At 44.6% G+C, this 15,281-nt stretch overlaps 2 protein-coding genes across 2 annotated transcripts in view; one reads left to right on the top strand and one right to left on the bottom strand.

Moving 5' to 3' along the window:
• Positions 1-101: 101 nt before the first annotated feature.
• NOLC1 (nucleolar and coiled-body phosphoprotein 1) lies at positions 102-12,046 on the bottom strand. The gene is made up of 14 exons (XM_064662682.1): positions 11,902-12,046; positions 11,750-11,805; positions 11,522-11,634; positions 9,821-9,936; positions 8,909-9,050; positions 8,270-8,373; positions 7,465-7,615; positions 6,457-6,600; positions 5,949-6,038; positions 4,539-4,685; positions 3,751-4,317; positions 2,922-3,034; positions 2,451-2,531; positions 102-2,169 (listed from the first exon to the last, which is right to left on the bottom strand). The coding sequence occupies exons 1-14, from the start codon at positions 12,013-12,015 to the stop codon at positions 2,011-2,013; spliced, it is 2,097 nt and encodes a 698-aa protein (XP_064518752.1). The 5' UTR covers positions 12,016-12,046; the 3' UTR covers positions 102-2,010.
• Positions 12,047-12,686: 640 nt separating this feature from the next.
• The window catches only part of PIK3AP1 (phosphoinositide-3-kinase adaptor protein 1), a 41,069-nt gene continuing 38,474 nt past the window's right edge, over positions 12,687-15,281 (top strand). Inside the window, exon 1 of the mRNA XM_064662707.1 lies at positions 12,687-13,007. The gene's annotated coding sequence lies outside the window, so the exon portion shown is untranslated. The remainder of the gene's footprint in view (positions 13,008-15,281) is intronic.

Below are 15,281 nucleotides of genomic sequence, written 5' to 3'. Positions count from 1 at the left end.
ATAAGACAAGTGGATGTAGACAGTGCTGTTACCCCCAGCACTGGTACCCTCCCTTTTCCCACCCACCATTCTCTATCTTTAACTACCAGATCCACTCAGACTACAAAGGCAGCAATCTTTATTTTTTGACACATCAAATTCACACTTTAGACTTTTTTAAAAACTCCAAAGCATAAAAGTATTTAAAAGAGTTCCAAATATAAGTTCCGGATAAACAGAAAAAAAGAGGAGAGGGCAAATGACACACAAGATGACGTTTAAGTCCTTATGTAGAAAATACTCTTCCCACCTTCCTTTGGCCTATAACCTTTATTTTCTTTAAATAACCATGGTCTCCTGGGCCCCTCTGCACTGTAGCCTTGAATCCAGGCACCACAGTGATTGTGCAAGCCAGAGGGGAAGACATGAAAAAGGCTCATTTGGAAAAAGCTGCTGCTCACGTACATGGGGGTGGCTCATCAAGTCTCATCCAACCCTCAATTAGGCGACACTGCTTTGCACACTAATGTAGCTTCCTGTAACAAGGCTGCTCTCATTGGCAGCCTTTAGGGAGGGAATGGAAACATGGAAATCAGGCCCCACACTCTCAGCGGCTGGCAGCTTTACCACAGCCCACTACTCCGTTTCCCAAACATGTAGTACCATTGTTAAACTCACACTGGCTGTGGGCTCAGCCAACTGCTCCACAAACTAGTTAACCTGAACCCCCTAACAGACAAAGTATTTGGGGGAACCAAATATAAGCTGCACCGTAAGGAGGCAGTGACACAACTGGATGGAAAGCAAGCCTGCCCCTCACCAGCAGTAAGCCTCAACTAGTCTCAGCTTTGGCTGCAAGTTTCTGAACTTTTGGCTCCCCATACTGAACATGTACTTGTAGCTAACACTTCAAACCTTACCACACCAGGCTTTATTTGCCTTAGTGCTAAGGGAAGCTGGCATTTTACTTCTCAAGAGGGATTTAACAGATGGAAAACAGCTCAAAGAGCAAGTGATCCAACCCAGAAAAGGAATTTAAGGCATTAATGATACATTCATCTTGACTCCTACCACGCTGCAGCTCACACTGCTGGCAATAAGCATAAGCTGGCACATTATATGTTCAGAGAGAACAAGGAGTAATGCCACTGCAGTCAAAGTCTCTGAAACAAAAACACAGCAAAAAGCAGAGCTGGAAAGAGGGCTTTATCTCCTCTGCTTCTCTACCTGATCCCACCAAGTGAAACATCCATGCAGTCAAGTTTCTTCACAACTCCACTCCCCAGCTACACTCCTAATGGAAGTGTTGACAAGATTGCCACAGCTGTATTATAGACCTTGGTCTTTCTGCCCCCCACCTTGCAACTGCAAGCAATACTGTTATTCAACCACTAAGATGTATTTAGGTGCTGCTTCTCCAAGTACTCTGGTTAGTAGCCTCAAAAGGAGTGCAAGGAAGAGGAAGGTAGGTATTTATTACAAGGTAAAACCATAAAAGAACACAGAAAAGAGGAACTCTGTCACACTGCAAGTGTGAATTTGAAATGTCAGGTGGGGTTGGGGATTACAGCCAGAGGGCTCGAATCAGTTGTTCTTACAGTAACTAATCAAAGGCAAGTTACAATACTTGCCTTTTCACAGGTATCAGATTTAAACTGGCTGAAAAAGAAATGGGAGGTTAAAATACAGGAGAATGATTTCTCTTTCTTCTATTAGTTGGGCAGGAAACCAAAACCAAAAATCATTGCCAGCCTTTTAAAATAAGACTGTAGAAAATACAAGCCTTGGAGGTCACCCTGGTGGTGCTAGTAACACCAACTCAAGGATGGTTCCAAATTAGGAGACTAAACCAAAATTAGAAATAAAAGGGGGAAACATCCAGCCATTCTCCCACATCCCTACACTGGAGCTGCCTGTACCACGCTACTAGGGGAGGTAACGTTCCAGGCAGGCTTGATATCCATAATGTTCACATGCCCATCCAAGATGTTCTGGTGAGCAGATGGTTTATGAATTCCAAAGGAAACATTCTCAGTCACTTTCAAACTTGACGGAATTGACTTGGGTTGATATAGTGCCCCCGCGGTAGCTGCCTCGTTTTTTCTTTGTCTTCTCATGGCGGAAAGATTTGCCTTTAGTGTATTTCAGGATATTGTTAGCCTTCTCACCCCAGTCACCAGCTGCTCCTTTCTGTGAGGAATGAGGGGGGAGAAGAAAAAAGAAATTCAAGTTGGTACCCAAGAGAGCAAAGGCAATGCTTTGCAATTTACCCTACCCAGCGATCACTAGTACATTAACACTGGAGCTGATACTGCTCTCTCATGCACCTCCTGCCACTGCTCACATGCTTCTTAACAGCTCCTCCTGGTGGAAAAAGTTCTCACCAGAAACACTCCCCACACCAAGGCTGCTCTGCCGACATGTGCTTTCAGAGACTGAGTGTTACCACCCTGGACACTACCTAGCCCTACCTTTGCTTCAAATGAGTTATCAGCAACACGGGCATCCACCTCAATCTCTTCTTCCCTTACACGGCGGAATGGAGAGGCTGGCTGTTGAGAAAGAAAATGAGACAGTAAGCACATGCAAACACACAACATTATCTTACTGACAACCTCCTTCCTTGCCCTGCAAATAGGCAGCCCTGTTCACATCACCTCAATCTTTAAGTGTTTCTCAGATTCATGGTTCTTTCCCTTCTTCAGATCAGGCAGCTCAGGGATGCTCCTGTGCGAGCATATCCAAGCAGCTTTTGCCAAAATAATACTATGCACATATGTGCATTCCCCCTAGGGTTCTCCAGACAAGGTTTAAGTGCTTGAAGAAGGAATAAAAATACAAATAATTCTGTGGCCCAACCTCCCACAAAATCCCCAAACAATCCTAGTTGTTTAGGAGACAGATGCCTCTTCGGCCAGTTGCCACAGTCCACCCTCACTTACCCGTTTCACCTTGGGAACTGTGTGTGGTGTTTTGGCTTTGACCTTTGCTTTTTTACTGTGTGGTGTCTCTGGCTCCTGAACATCTTCCCTCTTCTGTTTCTTCCCAGTTGAACCTGTTAGATGTACAGCAGCAAAACTTTAAAGGGAGTAACTGCAGTGTTGGGAAAGGTAATGGCATCCTTCCCCCAGAAAGCTAACCCAATGTTGACATAGGTGTGAGAATTGGTCTCTGCATTACTTCACTCAGAAAACAGACTGCTGTACCAGACACTAAAAGCCATTTTGGGTCAGCAAGGATCTTCCCATCCTATCCTAAGGGATAAAAATAATTTTATGGAATAGGGTACCTGTATATTAATGATTTTGCATACTTGAGAGAATTCTGTTGGTCAAAGTTTGCCAGGTTTTGGAGTCATACCATATGCACTTGCACACATCATTAGGGCATCACTAGTTTTCCTCCTGGAGGGTTAAAGATTGAGATTGCGCATTGCGGCATCAACTGTGGTGTCCCACTCCACATGGACAAGGTCCTCCAGCAGTCCACTTTGCTGTCACTAAATCTTGTGCATGCACAGATGGCAACTGGCAACAGCTATACAGAAATGTGCTTCAGCATTACCACAAATTCTACTGCCAGCAGCTATGCAATACAGACAAAAAGGATTCCATCAAATGCAAAACTAGCCCTTCCCTCTCAGTACTGCACCAAATGGCATAATCCAGTAACAGAGATTGGACTGAATATTGTTTAAGAAAGTCTTCCATTCATGTTTGGCTCAGTAACACTGTCTGACAGACCCACTTCCCAGACTGTAGGTAATAATACCTCCATTAACTTTTCCGGTTTCTTCTTCAGAGCTGCTTTCACTGCTACTACTACTGCCACCAGCTGGCTTAGACTTTATGTTGTTTGCTGCTGTTGAGGATGCTTTTGCTTTCTCTGTGGAGGCAGTGGCCTTAGAACCATTCTGTACCCCTTTTGCCACCTTTTTGGGCTTCCCATCCTCTTCACTGGAACTATCTGATGAGCTGCTGCTACTACTAGAAGCAGCTGCCTTCTTTCCCACAGTTGCTTTTGCTGCCCCTGTAGATTTAGTGGCTGGTTTCACTGCTGGCTTCTTTTCTTCTTCACTGCTTGAGCTATCAGAGTCAGATGTGTCTGCTTTGGAAGCTGGAGTAGAAGGTTTGGACACTGGCTTAGCCACTTTGCCAGCTAATTTAGCTGGAGGGGCTTTCTTCTTTTCCTTCTCATCCTCAGAACTGCTGGAGCTGCTATCTGAATCAGAGCTGCTTTGTGCTTTCTTTGTGGCAGCTTGTGACTTCTTTGCTGCAGGGGTTGCTGCTTTAGTTGTGGGCTTCACAGGAGCTGCCTTCTTGTCAGAACTATCAGAATCTAGAATGGAAAGAAAAGAAAAAACAATCAGGCTAAGTCCCATTCCTTCAACACAAAGCTAACATACAGATTTAATGTTGATACACATTGCAAAGTGTTTGAAACAACACTGTAATGGGTATTTCCTGTCCAACCACAACCTCCTATCCTGCCTAGAAACACAGAGGTCTGAGCTAGATCAACATGCGTGTAGAAATTCTCCTTTTCTCCTACCCCAATACCTGAGCTGTCTGAGGAAGAACTGGAGTCTTTCTTTGCTTGTCCAGGCTTGACAACTACTTTTGCTGGTTTGGAAGTATTCTTTATCACAGGTGGTTTAGCTGGGAGTTTACTCCCTGCCTTCTTTTTGTCATCTTCAGAGCTGGAATCTAACAAAAAAAATGTTTTTTAAGTTAGCAGGATTCATGTGCAAGCTACTTTAGTAATAACATGTATATAACTCACAGGGAAGTGAAAAGCAAAATGGCTTGTGGCTCAAGCCTGAGCCACTAGGCAACTAGCAACCAGCAGCATTTGATGAACACTTGAATGGTTTTGGCTTTGTTGGGAGGAAGTGAAAACAAACAGTTTAAGTTCTTCACAAATACATGCACAAGGAAGAAGATATCTGGAGATTAATGTAGGAGAAGAGGTACAGAATAAGGGACTGGAGAAAGTACCAGTATCACCAAGACTAAACTCAGGAAGAAGAAACACTGGGAAAAGAAGATATGTAGTAAGGATCAAAAAATATACAAGAAACTAGGAGATAAAGTTTACAAAGCATTCAAAGTGAGGCAGTGACAGCACAGTATCTCATTTTAACTATTTCCTGTATGAGATGAGTTTAGCAGCAGTCTGAGGATGGACTGGAGACTCCTGAGTACAAATACAGCTTTGTATTGTGTGTTACAGGAATCTGGAATACTAAACCTGATCTTTTCCAGTATTTCTGAAAACTTTATTAACAGCAACCAAAAACTTGACTATTTTGATAGAAACTAGGCAACAAAACCAGAGAACACAACACCTGACACTCACTGCAGTGTCACACAATCTACTGCTAACTGTTCACAACAGACAGGCATCTGCCACCCACAGTCCCTGCTGTGGCACCAGAGATGTTGAGATACACAACAGGAGCACCTTGAACTTGAAGAAGAAATGTAGCACATAGAGAATTTACATGGGAAATACAGCCCTGCAAACCTCTGAGCTGATGAACAGGAGCTACGAAGCACACTGTCCCCATTTCTAGGGTCACATGAGGAGAAGGCATCTTCTGAGTCTATTTCGAACTTCGTATGGTGGTTACATTTTTATCTCAGAAACTTCTCCCAAACACAATGGGATAACAGAAACCAAAAACCTTAAGACACAGATCCTCAAAACGTTTAACCATTAACCTTCCTCGAGAAACCTGATACGTGATTCCCCACCCTTTCCATCCAGCAATATGAAGACCTTTCTGCGCTTGCCAATGGTCTTGTTGTCTCATGCTCAGACTGCACTCTGCATAGCAGGCTGCTGCTTTTCACTTTCACATCTTGCTAGCCCATACACTAAAGATCTCAGCAGATACATCACTATACAGCAACCTGGCCAATAAAAACATTAACACAAAAGAATCAAAACTTTATTTCTTGAATTACCTGAGTCACTGTCAGAACTGGATTTATCCTTCTTGCTAGTCACAGCTTTGTTTTGGGGGCCAGGGGTTGTTTTAGCTACTACAGCTTTGCCTGCAAAAGCAAGTTGAAAATTAACAGCCACATCCACACCAAACCTTTGTCCCAATATCTAAACCTTTTCAGATGTTAAAAAGCTCCATTTTCAGTGTATCAGATATTCTCCAAGTATCTTCTCAGTGTATCAGCCAGCAATTGGAAGCCAAGCAAGAACTTGGCTTATTCCCACTAAATCAGATCCTGATGACTTTTCAAACCACCACATGTAAAGTAATCTAACCTGCATACAGTTCAGATCCACAAGTTGTACACTGTTGTTTGGGAGGTCTTCGAATTAATCAGAAGCTTCCAGAAAAGCAAATAGCAACACAGACCAAAGACAAATGCCCTTTTCAAGGAAACCAGGACATTGCCAAAACACTGTTGGCTCCATGTAGCACGTCCTCTGCAGCCTCCCCCCCTCACAACATACCTGCTGCTCCTCCCTTTGGGGGCACCTGCTCTGCCTCATCACTACTGTCTGAAGAGTCACTGCTCTCAGCCTTTTTTGCAGGAGCCTTGGCAAGGCCTTTCTTTGTCTGGGTTCCCTGAGGAGGTGGTACAGCACTGTACTGACCTATGAAGAGAAACATAGCGTTCAGACACCTGCATGATAATGTGAGCAGCACATGAGATGTTTGCTGTAGTTAGAATAAAGCACTTCTATTCGGTTCCATTTATTCCTCTTCTGTAACTACAACCAAACATACCAGTTTATAATTTGAAAGGTTATACCCATCCCACTGCTACCTCCCTGTTTCTACTGTGGGTTTAACTCTCCTCTCGGGGTTCAGCTAACCCAACCATCTCTGCGCAAGTTTTCTCTGCACTTTTAGAAGAACAGGAGATTGTCGCCAAACTTTTTCAGAAAAGAAAAGAGATATGTCATCTGTTCATAGTTTTCATTTACTGCCTTCTCAAATCCTCTGGTTAGAGTATCAGACTGACCTTTGATGATTTGACTCTCCCCTCAGACCAGCTCTCTACTGGAACCCTAAAAGCACACTGACCAGAGCCCATTTAGCCCATCAGCTGGACTACAACTGAACAGCCCTGGATACTTCACAAAAAACGAACCCTAAAAAAGCTTAAATTGCTGCAGATACAGAATAATCAAACCACTTGATATTTACTTCCCACATCTTGGCAGACAGGAAACATGCAAAGAAGATAGTTAAAGGCTATCTGACAGGCAAACCAAGCAGGGCACCACAGTCCCTCTCACTCACCATCCCCTGCTGAGGGATGAGCTGAACTGTAAGACCAGCCAAAACACCACACATGAAAAGAGCTGCTGCATCTCTGTTTCATGTTACCACCACCAGCACCTGGAATCTTGTGTGCAGAAGGGCTTGCCTGTGCCCCATATGCACTTCTCCCAGGACAGCAGGACTAGCAGAAAGTATCCTCCCACACAGCAGCAATGGCATTTAGTACGTACCAGACTTTGGCTTTTGTTTTGCAGGTGGCTTTTCATCATCTGAGCTGTCAGATGAGTCCTCACTACTGGAACTTTCCTTGGCACGTTTGTTTTTCCCTGGACATGCTTTAGCAGCTGCAGGTTTCGGCAAAGGTGATTTCTTGGGAACAACCTTATCATAAGAAATAAACATTAAAAAAAAGGAAGTTGCAGACATCTTGTTGGGACAGCTGGATGTGGATTTTATTTAACTCCACACTTCACTTAAGAGAGCAAATTCTGAAGACAAAGGGAGAGAGATTAATAAATATCCTCAAATACAAATTTTAGGAAACACATGGGCATTATTATCTCTCTGGCCACTCTTCTATTGTTTTCTGCTGCATGAACCCCTAATCGGGAGCTGCTCTTGACAAAGGGGCTCAGAACTGACTGAAATGGTAGCAACTCCCACATGATTATTTTTGTGTTGAAGAAAACATTTTTAAATACTCCTTAGTGGAAAACTCAAAGTTACAGTCAGCTAAGCACAAAAAAGTCATACCAAAGTAAATATATATAATGGAGAATACGATATGGTTAAAACACAATGAGATGTTTTCCTGTTAAAGGATGGAACAAAAAAAGCAGTAAGGAGCTGGTAAGAAAGAATGCAGTGCATGGAGCAGTAGAGGTATGTACAGAACACATAATCCCACTGCATAAAGGAGAAAGAGATATAAGAGGTATGCTGAGCACAACATCTATAGTCTGTGCTTGCAAGATGATACATTCAGTCTTACTAGACTTCTACAGTGTTCATGAAGTTTTTCATGGCCTAATTTACCTTTTTTGGTGCAGCCTTTTCCTCATCAGAATCTTCACTACTGCTGCTACTGCTTGCTGCTTTTCCATTGACAACCTTGGTAGCTGCCTGGGCAGCTTTACTTCCTTTTGAGAGAAGTACAAAGGAACATTACAAAACATGCCATGGCAGATGAAGGATAATTACATTGAGCAGAAAGTATCATAGAGAGAAAAGAACCACAGGAAGCCAACAGAGCAGATTAAGGTAGTACTGCAAAACTGTTGGTTTATCCTTCTGCAAGCTTACAGAAAGTTTTCTGAAAACTGTCTGTTCTAGCTGATGGGACATTCCAGGACTAAAGGCTAAGTAAAGATCTTCCCTGCTTTTTCAGGGAAAGACACTGGAAAAAGCAAAACTTCAGCAGTTAAGGCTGCTGACTACGGTCACCTACTCAAACAATGAAGCATTCAGGACCAGATGTTTTATTTGCAATCAGTTCTACCCCTCTTCTATGTCAGAAGCAGAGTGGACTGGAGTGCAAATGGCAGTGACAGCAGATTTTCAGACTGCTATGTTAATAAATATGCCTTTACATGAGGATACAGTCCCCAGCACTCCTCCCCTGGCTTTTTTGGTTTTGCTTTATCACTTTGACACGTGACACGCAATAAGAGGTACCCGATTTAGGTGTTGCTGGTTTTGGTGGCTGTTTCTTTGGTGCTTCTTCATCTGAGCTGCTTGAGTCAGAGCTGGAACTCTCTGCTTTCTTCTGAGGCTGGATTTTGGTTCCAGCTGGTTTCACCACAGATTTTGCACCTTTCTAAACAATAGAAAAAAAAAAAAACTGATTAGCCTTCATAGTCACGAAAAGAAAATGAGGCTAATAAGTGGGACACGTATAAACACCTTTCTTTCAAAGAGGTTACCATTTTGATTTGAAAACACCACTCCACCTAATGGCAAAAGTCTGAAAATCTCTGTATAACAATTCTGCTCTGGAAAACTTCCCAGAAACCCATGGGAAGCTTCCTTTGCACCTCAGTCTTGAGTTCTGCCTCCTCAAAATGAGGCAGATCTGAGGCTGGCACCTTCTTCCTTCGACAGATCACACTAGTTTGAAGACTGAAAATACTGAACTGGGCAACTCTGGTCAGTGTCCTTTGGTGTATACTAATATCATTCTTCCTCCCCCCAACTTTTCAAGACCACGACTGCAGCAAGAAAAAGGAAAGAGAAGATTCTCTTTCTATATAAACATACATATATAGAAAAAGATCAAATTTATTGTAGCAACTGCAAATAAATCTTTCTCTGCAAAAAAGTAAGCCCTAGCAGTCTTAGGATAAAAGCCAGGAGCAGACTTGGATATGAAACAAAGTGGGTTCTGGACAAGAAATTAATTTTTACTGAGACCAGTCCAAATGGCACAATGTCCATTACAGAAATGTCTTGCACTGTACCCTGCTGCAGCCTAGGCACTTCACTGTTCAGGAGAAGTGAGCCCAATTTCAGAGAGAATTCTGTGGGTCAAATTTGCTATTATTTATCACTGTCAAATATGCATCAAAGAGGCTGGAAAGAAAAGCAAACCTTTTTTGGCTTCTCCTCCTCCTCCGAGTCTGAATCATCACTGGAGTCCTCACTGCTGCTCTCTGCCTTCTTGGCCGGAGGAACTCCTTTTGCTTTGGGAACAGCTGCTGCTTTAGCTGCAAATATGGGACAGCACACACTGATGACAAATTAATTCACAATTTGCATGTACCTATATCCTGCACTAGTGGGTATCAGGGTAAAAGATACACGAAGGTCATTAAACCACGACTGAAGTTCACAACGCTGACTTTATTTCTTGAGCAGCATGCCGTGAACTACTCCAAAATGAGTAAGCAAGAGGATAGAACCAATTCTAGATTTTATCTTTCTCACATACACATTTAAGTGCAGACTTCTATCACCAAAAAGGAGAGCCCACAAAGAAAGATCCCCCCCAAACTGAGATAACATTAACTGGGTCTGCACACCAGTTTCAGTTTAAAGAAACCTGCTGAACAAGCACAGACTTGTGCTTGCAAAAGAGAGCCACTCTCTGTGGCTAAAGTCCCAGACGCCTGAATGTGTTTTAGCCAAATCTACTTCCTGGTTACTGATTGCTTTTTAATAATGTGGAGTAAAAGAAATCATTTTGGATCACACTATATTTGCAAGTGTCCTTCCTTATCAAATAAAAATCAGATCTAAGTTCAAATTCAGCTTTAGGATGGTTTGAGTTGAAGACCAGTTTTCTTTCTGTCTCTACCTCTCCCTATTTAGTCCTTATCCTTTGCAAATTTCCTGCTAGATACACACATCTTACATACAGTGTAATTAAGGGAAGATATAAGAACAATTCCAGGTAAAAGGGAAAAATGCAGCTCACCACATACCAGAATGCAATGGAGAGATGTATTTTTTGATAGAACTAGTACACAAGCTTGAGAGTTAAAAAAGGATAGTAACCTTCCACAAGCAGCAGGTGAATGAGGATGCCTGGCATTTCTCTGGAATTCAAGCATACCCTGTGCAACTGCTCTGCAGCTAACAGGTCATGGTGTCCACCAATACAGAGGACACTGATAAACCTAGATAAATTGTAGCCATGCAGGAGTTTTGTCAAATTATGAGTATTTGAACAACTGTACAAGCATTTGTAAAACCTAAATCGATTTTCCTACAAAATTAAGATGAAAAATCATTCTTTGAAGATCTTAGTAAGAGAGTTCCTAAAAAATTACATGAAAAAAACACCATAAGGTAGCTTCCTCCCAGTACCTGCCCAGTTTGCATACTCTCAAATTCCAGTTTCACCCAGTATTTAAAGCAACACATAATCTGAAGGAGCCAAAGCAAGTGGGTATAATCCTGCTGAGATATCCTAGTGAGTGTTTGGAAAGTAGAACTCCAGTCTAGACAAGGTAATGAAGGTGCCACTTAACAGCACCTTCAAACTCAATACAGCTCAATGCCTTCCCTAGGCTCAGCCTAAGGAGAGAAAATGAATGGCTAACACCTTCTAGGGGACACAAACTCTGACATGTCTAAATTACAAGATGATAAAAAGATCACCCTTAGTTAGGATGAACATATCTTACATGTCATGGGCAAAAGACCTGCCAAAACCGAGATCAGTCAACACAAGCCCTGATAGCTGCTGCAGGACCTCAAAAGAGCTGCTGACGCTGGACTCTACATGCAGGTGAGGAGAAAACATCAAACAAAACCCCAGCCTACTCCAGGGCCGCTCACAAACCCCACCTGGCTTCTTGGCCGGGGGCTTCTCGTCCTCCTCGCTGGAGCTGCTGGAGGACGGCTTCCTCTTCGCCTGGCCGCCGTTCGGGACCAGCTTTGCCTTCTTGGCCGCCGGAGACCTGCGGGCAGAGAGGCTGAGCGGGGCCCTGCGGCGGAGGGAGCCCTGGGGGGCACCCGCGCAGCCCCGGCCCGGGGGGCGAGCGCGGCCCCGCGGTGCGGGGGGGAGGCACTTACCGCAGCCAGTAGGTGAAGATGTCCAGGAGGGAGGCCGCGTTCGGGTCCTGCTCCTTCTAAACCGAGACAGGCCGCGTCAGTGAGCGCGCCCCCGACCCCATCCCGCCCCTCTCTCGTTCCCGCTCCCGCTCCCGTTCCCGTTCCCCGCTCACCGCCGCCGCCTCTCTGGCGAAGGCGCGCGCGGCGCCCTGGCAGCCGCTCTCGCGCAGGAAGGCGAGCACGAGCGGGAACAGGTCGCTCGGCACCGCGCGCCGCTCCGCCATCATGCACCGGGACACGTGCCGTCTGCGCGCGCGCCCCCGCCCGCCCGCGCGCCTGCGTGCGTGCGTGCGCGCGCACCGTGACGGGGCGGCCCCACCCCGCCCCGCCGCCATGTTTTTCCGGGCAGCAGCGCCTCGGGGGCACAGCGGTATCGGGGCAGGGAGAGAGAAAAAGACCTCCTTCGTGTCGGCGCCCGCCTTCACGCAGTGTGGGACCCTTTTTCCCAGGGTGCAAAAGGAGGGCCTGGGAAGAGAAGGGCCTGGGAAGAGAAGGGCCTGGGAAGAGAAGGGCCTGGGAAGAGAAGGGCCTGGGAAGAGAAGGGCCTGGGAAGAGAAGGGCCTGGGAAGAGAAGGGCCTGGGAAGAGAAGGGCCTGGGGACCCGGCAGCGCCCACACGGCACTGGAAGACTTAAGTCCACCTAAGCCCGATCAGCCTACTTGTAATCCACTTTAAACGCCGTCACTGAAAGGAGAATGCTAGGGAGCAGGAGTAAGAGCTCGGAGAGTCCTGGGGAGCAGGAATAAGGCTGTTCCAGGGAGGAGAACAAGCTGCTTTGTGGGCAGCCGGTACTGGCAGAGCCCTCACCGACGCGGCGCAGCCCCACGTGGCTGGAACACGGAAGACAGAGCTGGCTACTGATAAGGAGATTAATCGGTAGTCTCAGGAAAAGTGAGCTATAATTCCAAGAGTGATAATTCTCCATTGTTCAGTAATTTTACCCAGGTGTTTGCAATGTAAGTTTCTGTAAGGGTAACTGCGAAAAAAGCAAGTTTATGAATGTTTTATTTAAAGTAGTGGTAACATGAGTATCCAGTTTTTTATAAGAGATGCTGAACAAAGACACTCTATATAATTAATGCGCTGCTCAATGGACAAGTCCAAGTGAAGTTCAAGTTCCAAACGACCACCAGAGACCCCTAGCGACCAAACAAGGCCTTCCGAACAACTTAGAGCTAATTAACATATGTTTGAACTTTATGAGAGAAGTAGTGAATAAGTAAAACATTTGATGAATATGTAAAATTTTAAGTAAATATTAGCTGTGCTGACCGAAAAACAGGACACACACAAGATTAGAGGAGCTATCCTCCCTATGTGTCCCATGCTGATGATAAAGGATGCCTGCTTCCTAATGCTCACAAATTGAGTCTTAGGGGTTTCTTGTTTGCCAGTTTACAGTAACGAACCAGGTCGGGACACCATAATGAATCCATACAGGCACAAGGGGAAATGGTGCTGGAAGAAGGACTACGGTAAAAGTTACACTATGGTCCTAAAGCGACAACCTGTAAGAAAGAGACAGAAAGGGAAGTGAAATAAGGCTGCTTACAATAAAGGCTTGAAGAGCTTCAAAGAGGCAAGGTTAGAAACAGGGCATGAAACAGGTATACCTCAAGCAAACACTGAAGACCCAGGCCTGAGCTTAAATGGAGCTTCTGGGCGTATGGGCAAAAGGCGGCTGTGGCTTTAAGTTAGTAATTTCTCCAGGGAAGTTTTTTTTTCTGTAAAACTGAAGGTTTGCACTGATGGTTGTAGCTCTCTGTTCTCCTTGTCTTTGTGATGAGGTTTTTCTTGATTCTCTTCGATAGAATGTGCTATAAAACTTGCTGGGGGCAAAGGAAGAAGAGAGTCCTGTGCTGATAGTTTCCATTTAGGGCTGCTAGGGTAAAAAAAGAGCAGTAGTAAGTAGGTAGCATTATGCCTTTACATTTCCCCTACCTAGCGTTCTGCACTTCACGATCTCCAAAGATTGCTGTTCCTGCTATGTGGGTGTTCTGTCCCTCTCCTAGTGCCTGATGAACACACACACTTGGGTGGGGCTCTGTCCTCAGCAAAGCATTCCTGTTGCTAGTGTCTCTGGAAAGTGCCACGTTTGCACTCATGAGGAAGTAAAATTCAGCTCTTGTAGTGGTATTTTGTACTGTAAGATTCTGTAATTTTTTACAGGTGCTGTAACCTGTGGTGTAGAAAAAGGACATTCACCTGAGAGCTGGTTAAATGTGTGTATTTGTTTTCAGATGTCCCTGACCTGACCTGCCCCTGTTCTGTATGGAATAACACGAGGCTGTGTTGCAGAAAGGAAACCGTTTCCAGGAACTAATATTTCTCTTAGTTTTTCTAGTTTCCATCTACAGTAAAGTACAGCTGCAAGCTTCATCTGCAAAGCTCAGCAAACTTGTGCTTTTGTCTGCATCAGAAAGGAAGACATGCAGCCATTGCTGGTAAACTGTCCTTATTTTAAGTCCTGCTGTCTGAAGTATCTGGTGTGAGGAACCAGGGAAGTTACTGTTTGCTTCAGACTCCCTTTGCTTCTCATCTGGTTAGTATCTCCCTTTCCTGCCTGGCCTTTGCCAGTAAAGGTCTGTTCCCTGTGCTGTGTAGCAGCTTCTCTTCAGCAGTGTGTGTCTGTCTAGGTGTGTTCCCCTGTGTTGTGCCTGCAGCTGTTCAGATGACCTGGAAGGGAAAGCTGTTTTGTTCTTGAATTCCCCAGGGCAGTACTGGGAGATTCTGGGATCTAAAAAGCAAGCAAATCCGACCAATGCTATTGCTTGTGAATTCCTTTGCTCCACTCACCTGTTCCTCATAGGTCTTTTCAGTCTTCCCCTTGGCTGCCATATCTCTTTTGCTAGGGCTGCAGGGAGACCTGTTCATCTTGGAAGAGAACATTTTCGTGAGAAGTCTCTGCTCTTCCTATTTTTTTGTGGCCAAAAAAAAGTGAAGAGAGATAGCGTGAGTATTCAAACACTTACTGAATCCTTTCGTTGTAACCCCTCATAAGTACCTAGCAAAAAAGCAATGTCTAGAAAAAGCAGTCTAGTCCTTTTCTTTGGACAGGGATAAGACAGACTCTTGAGAATAATGCTGCAAATGCAGCTGTGGTTACATGCTGCAGTGATTTGAAGTGAGGAAAGAGTTGCACAGTCAATTTCAGGCAAGGGAGGATGAAAAGCTCCCTCTGTTTCCTCCTTTCTTCCTCTAATCCATTTGGAGCTGTGTAACTGTCCCTTAGGCCAGCTTAATGTTCTAGGGTGTGAAGGAGCTTTTGCCTTGATTTATCATCTGAGTTTTTAGGTGGAGGTTGCTGAAACAACATGCTGGCAGTTACTTCACTGCCTCATTTGTGGAGACACATTAATTTGACTTTAGAGGCTTGGGAAATTTAAAGAGGTTTCCTGTGGGCTTGCATTGGTTAAATAAAATGCATAGCATCCTAAGTGACACTGATATATATGGATAAGCCCCATGGGTTCCCACAAAGCAGGAAGGTAAC

Source organism: Pseudopipra pipra, chromosome 8, assembly GCF_036250125.1.
Source record: "Pseudopipra pipra isolate bDixPip1 chromosome 8, bDixPip1.hap1, whole genome shotgun sequence".
Taxonomy (NCBI): domain Eukaryota; kingdom Metazoa; phylum Chordata; class Aves; order Passeriformes; family Pipridae; genus Pseudopipra; species Pseudopipra pipra.
Note: the sequence above shows the minus strand (reverse complement) of the source record. Positions and strands in the feature narration are given on the sequence as shown.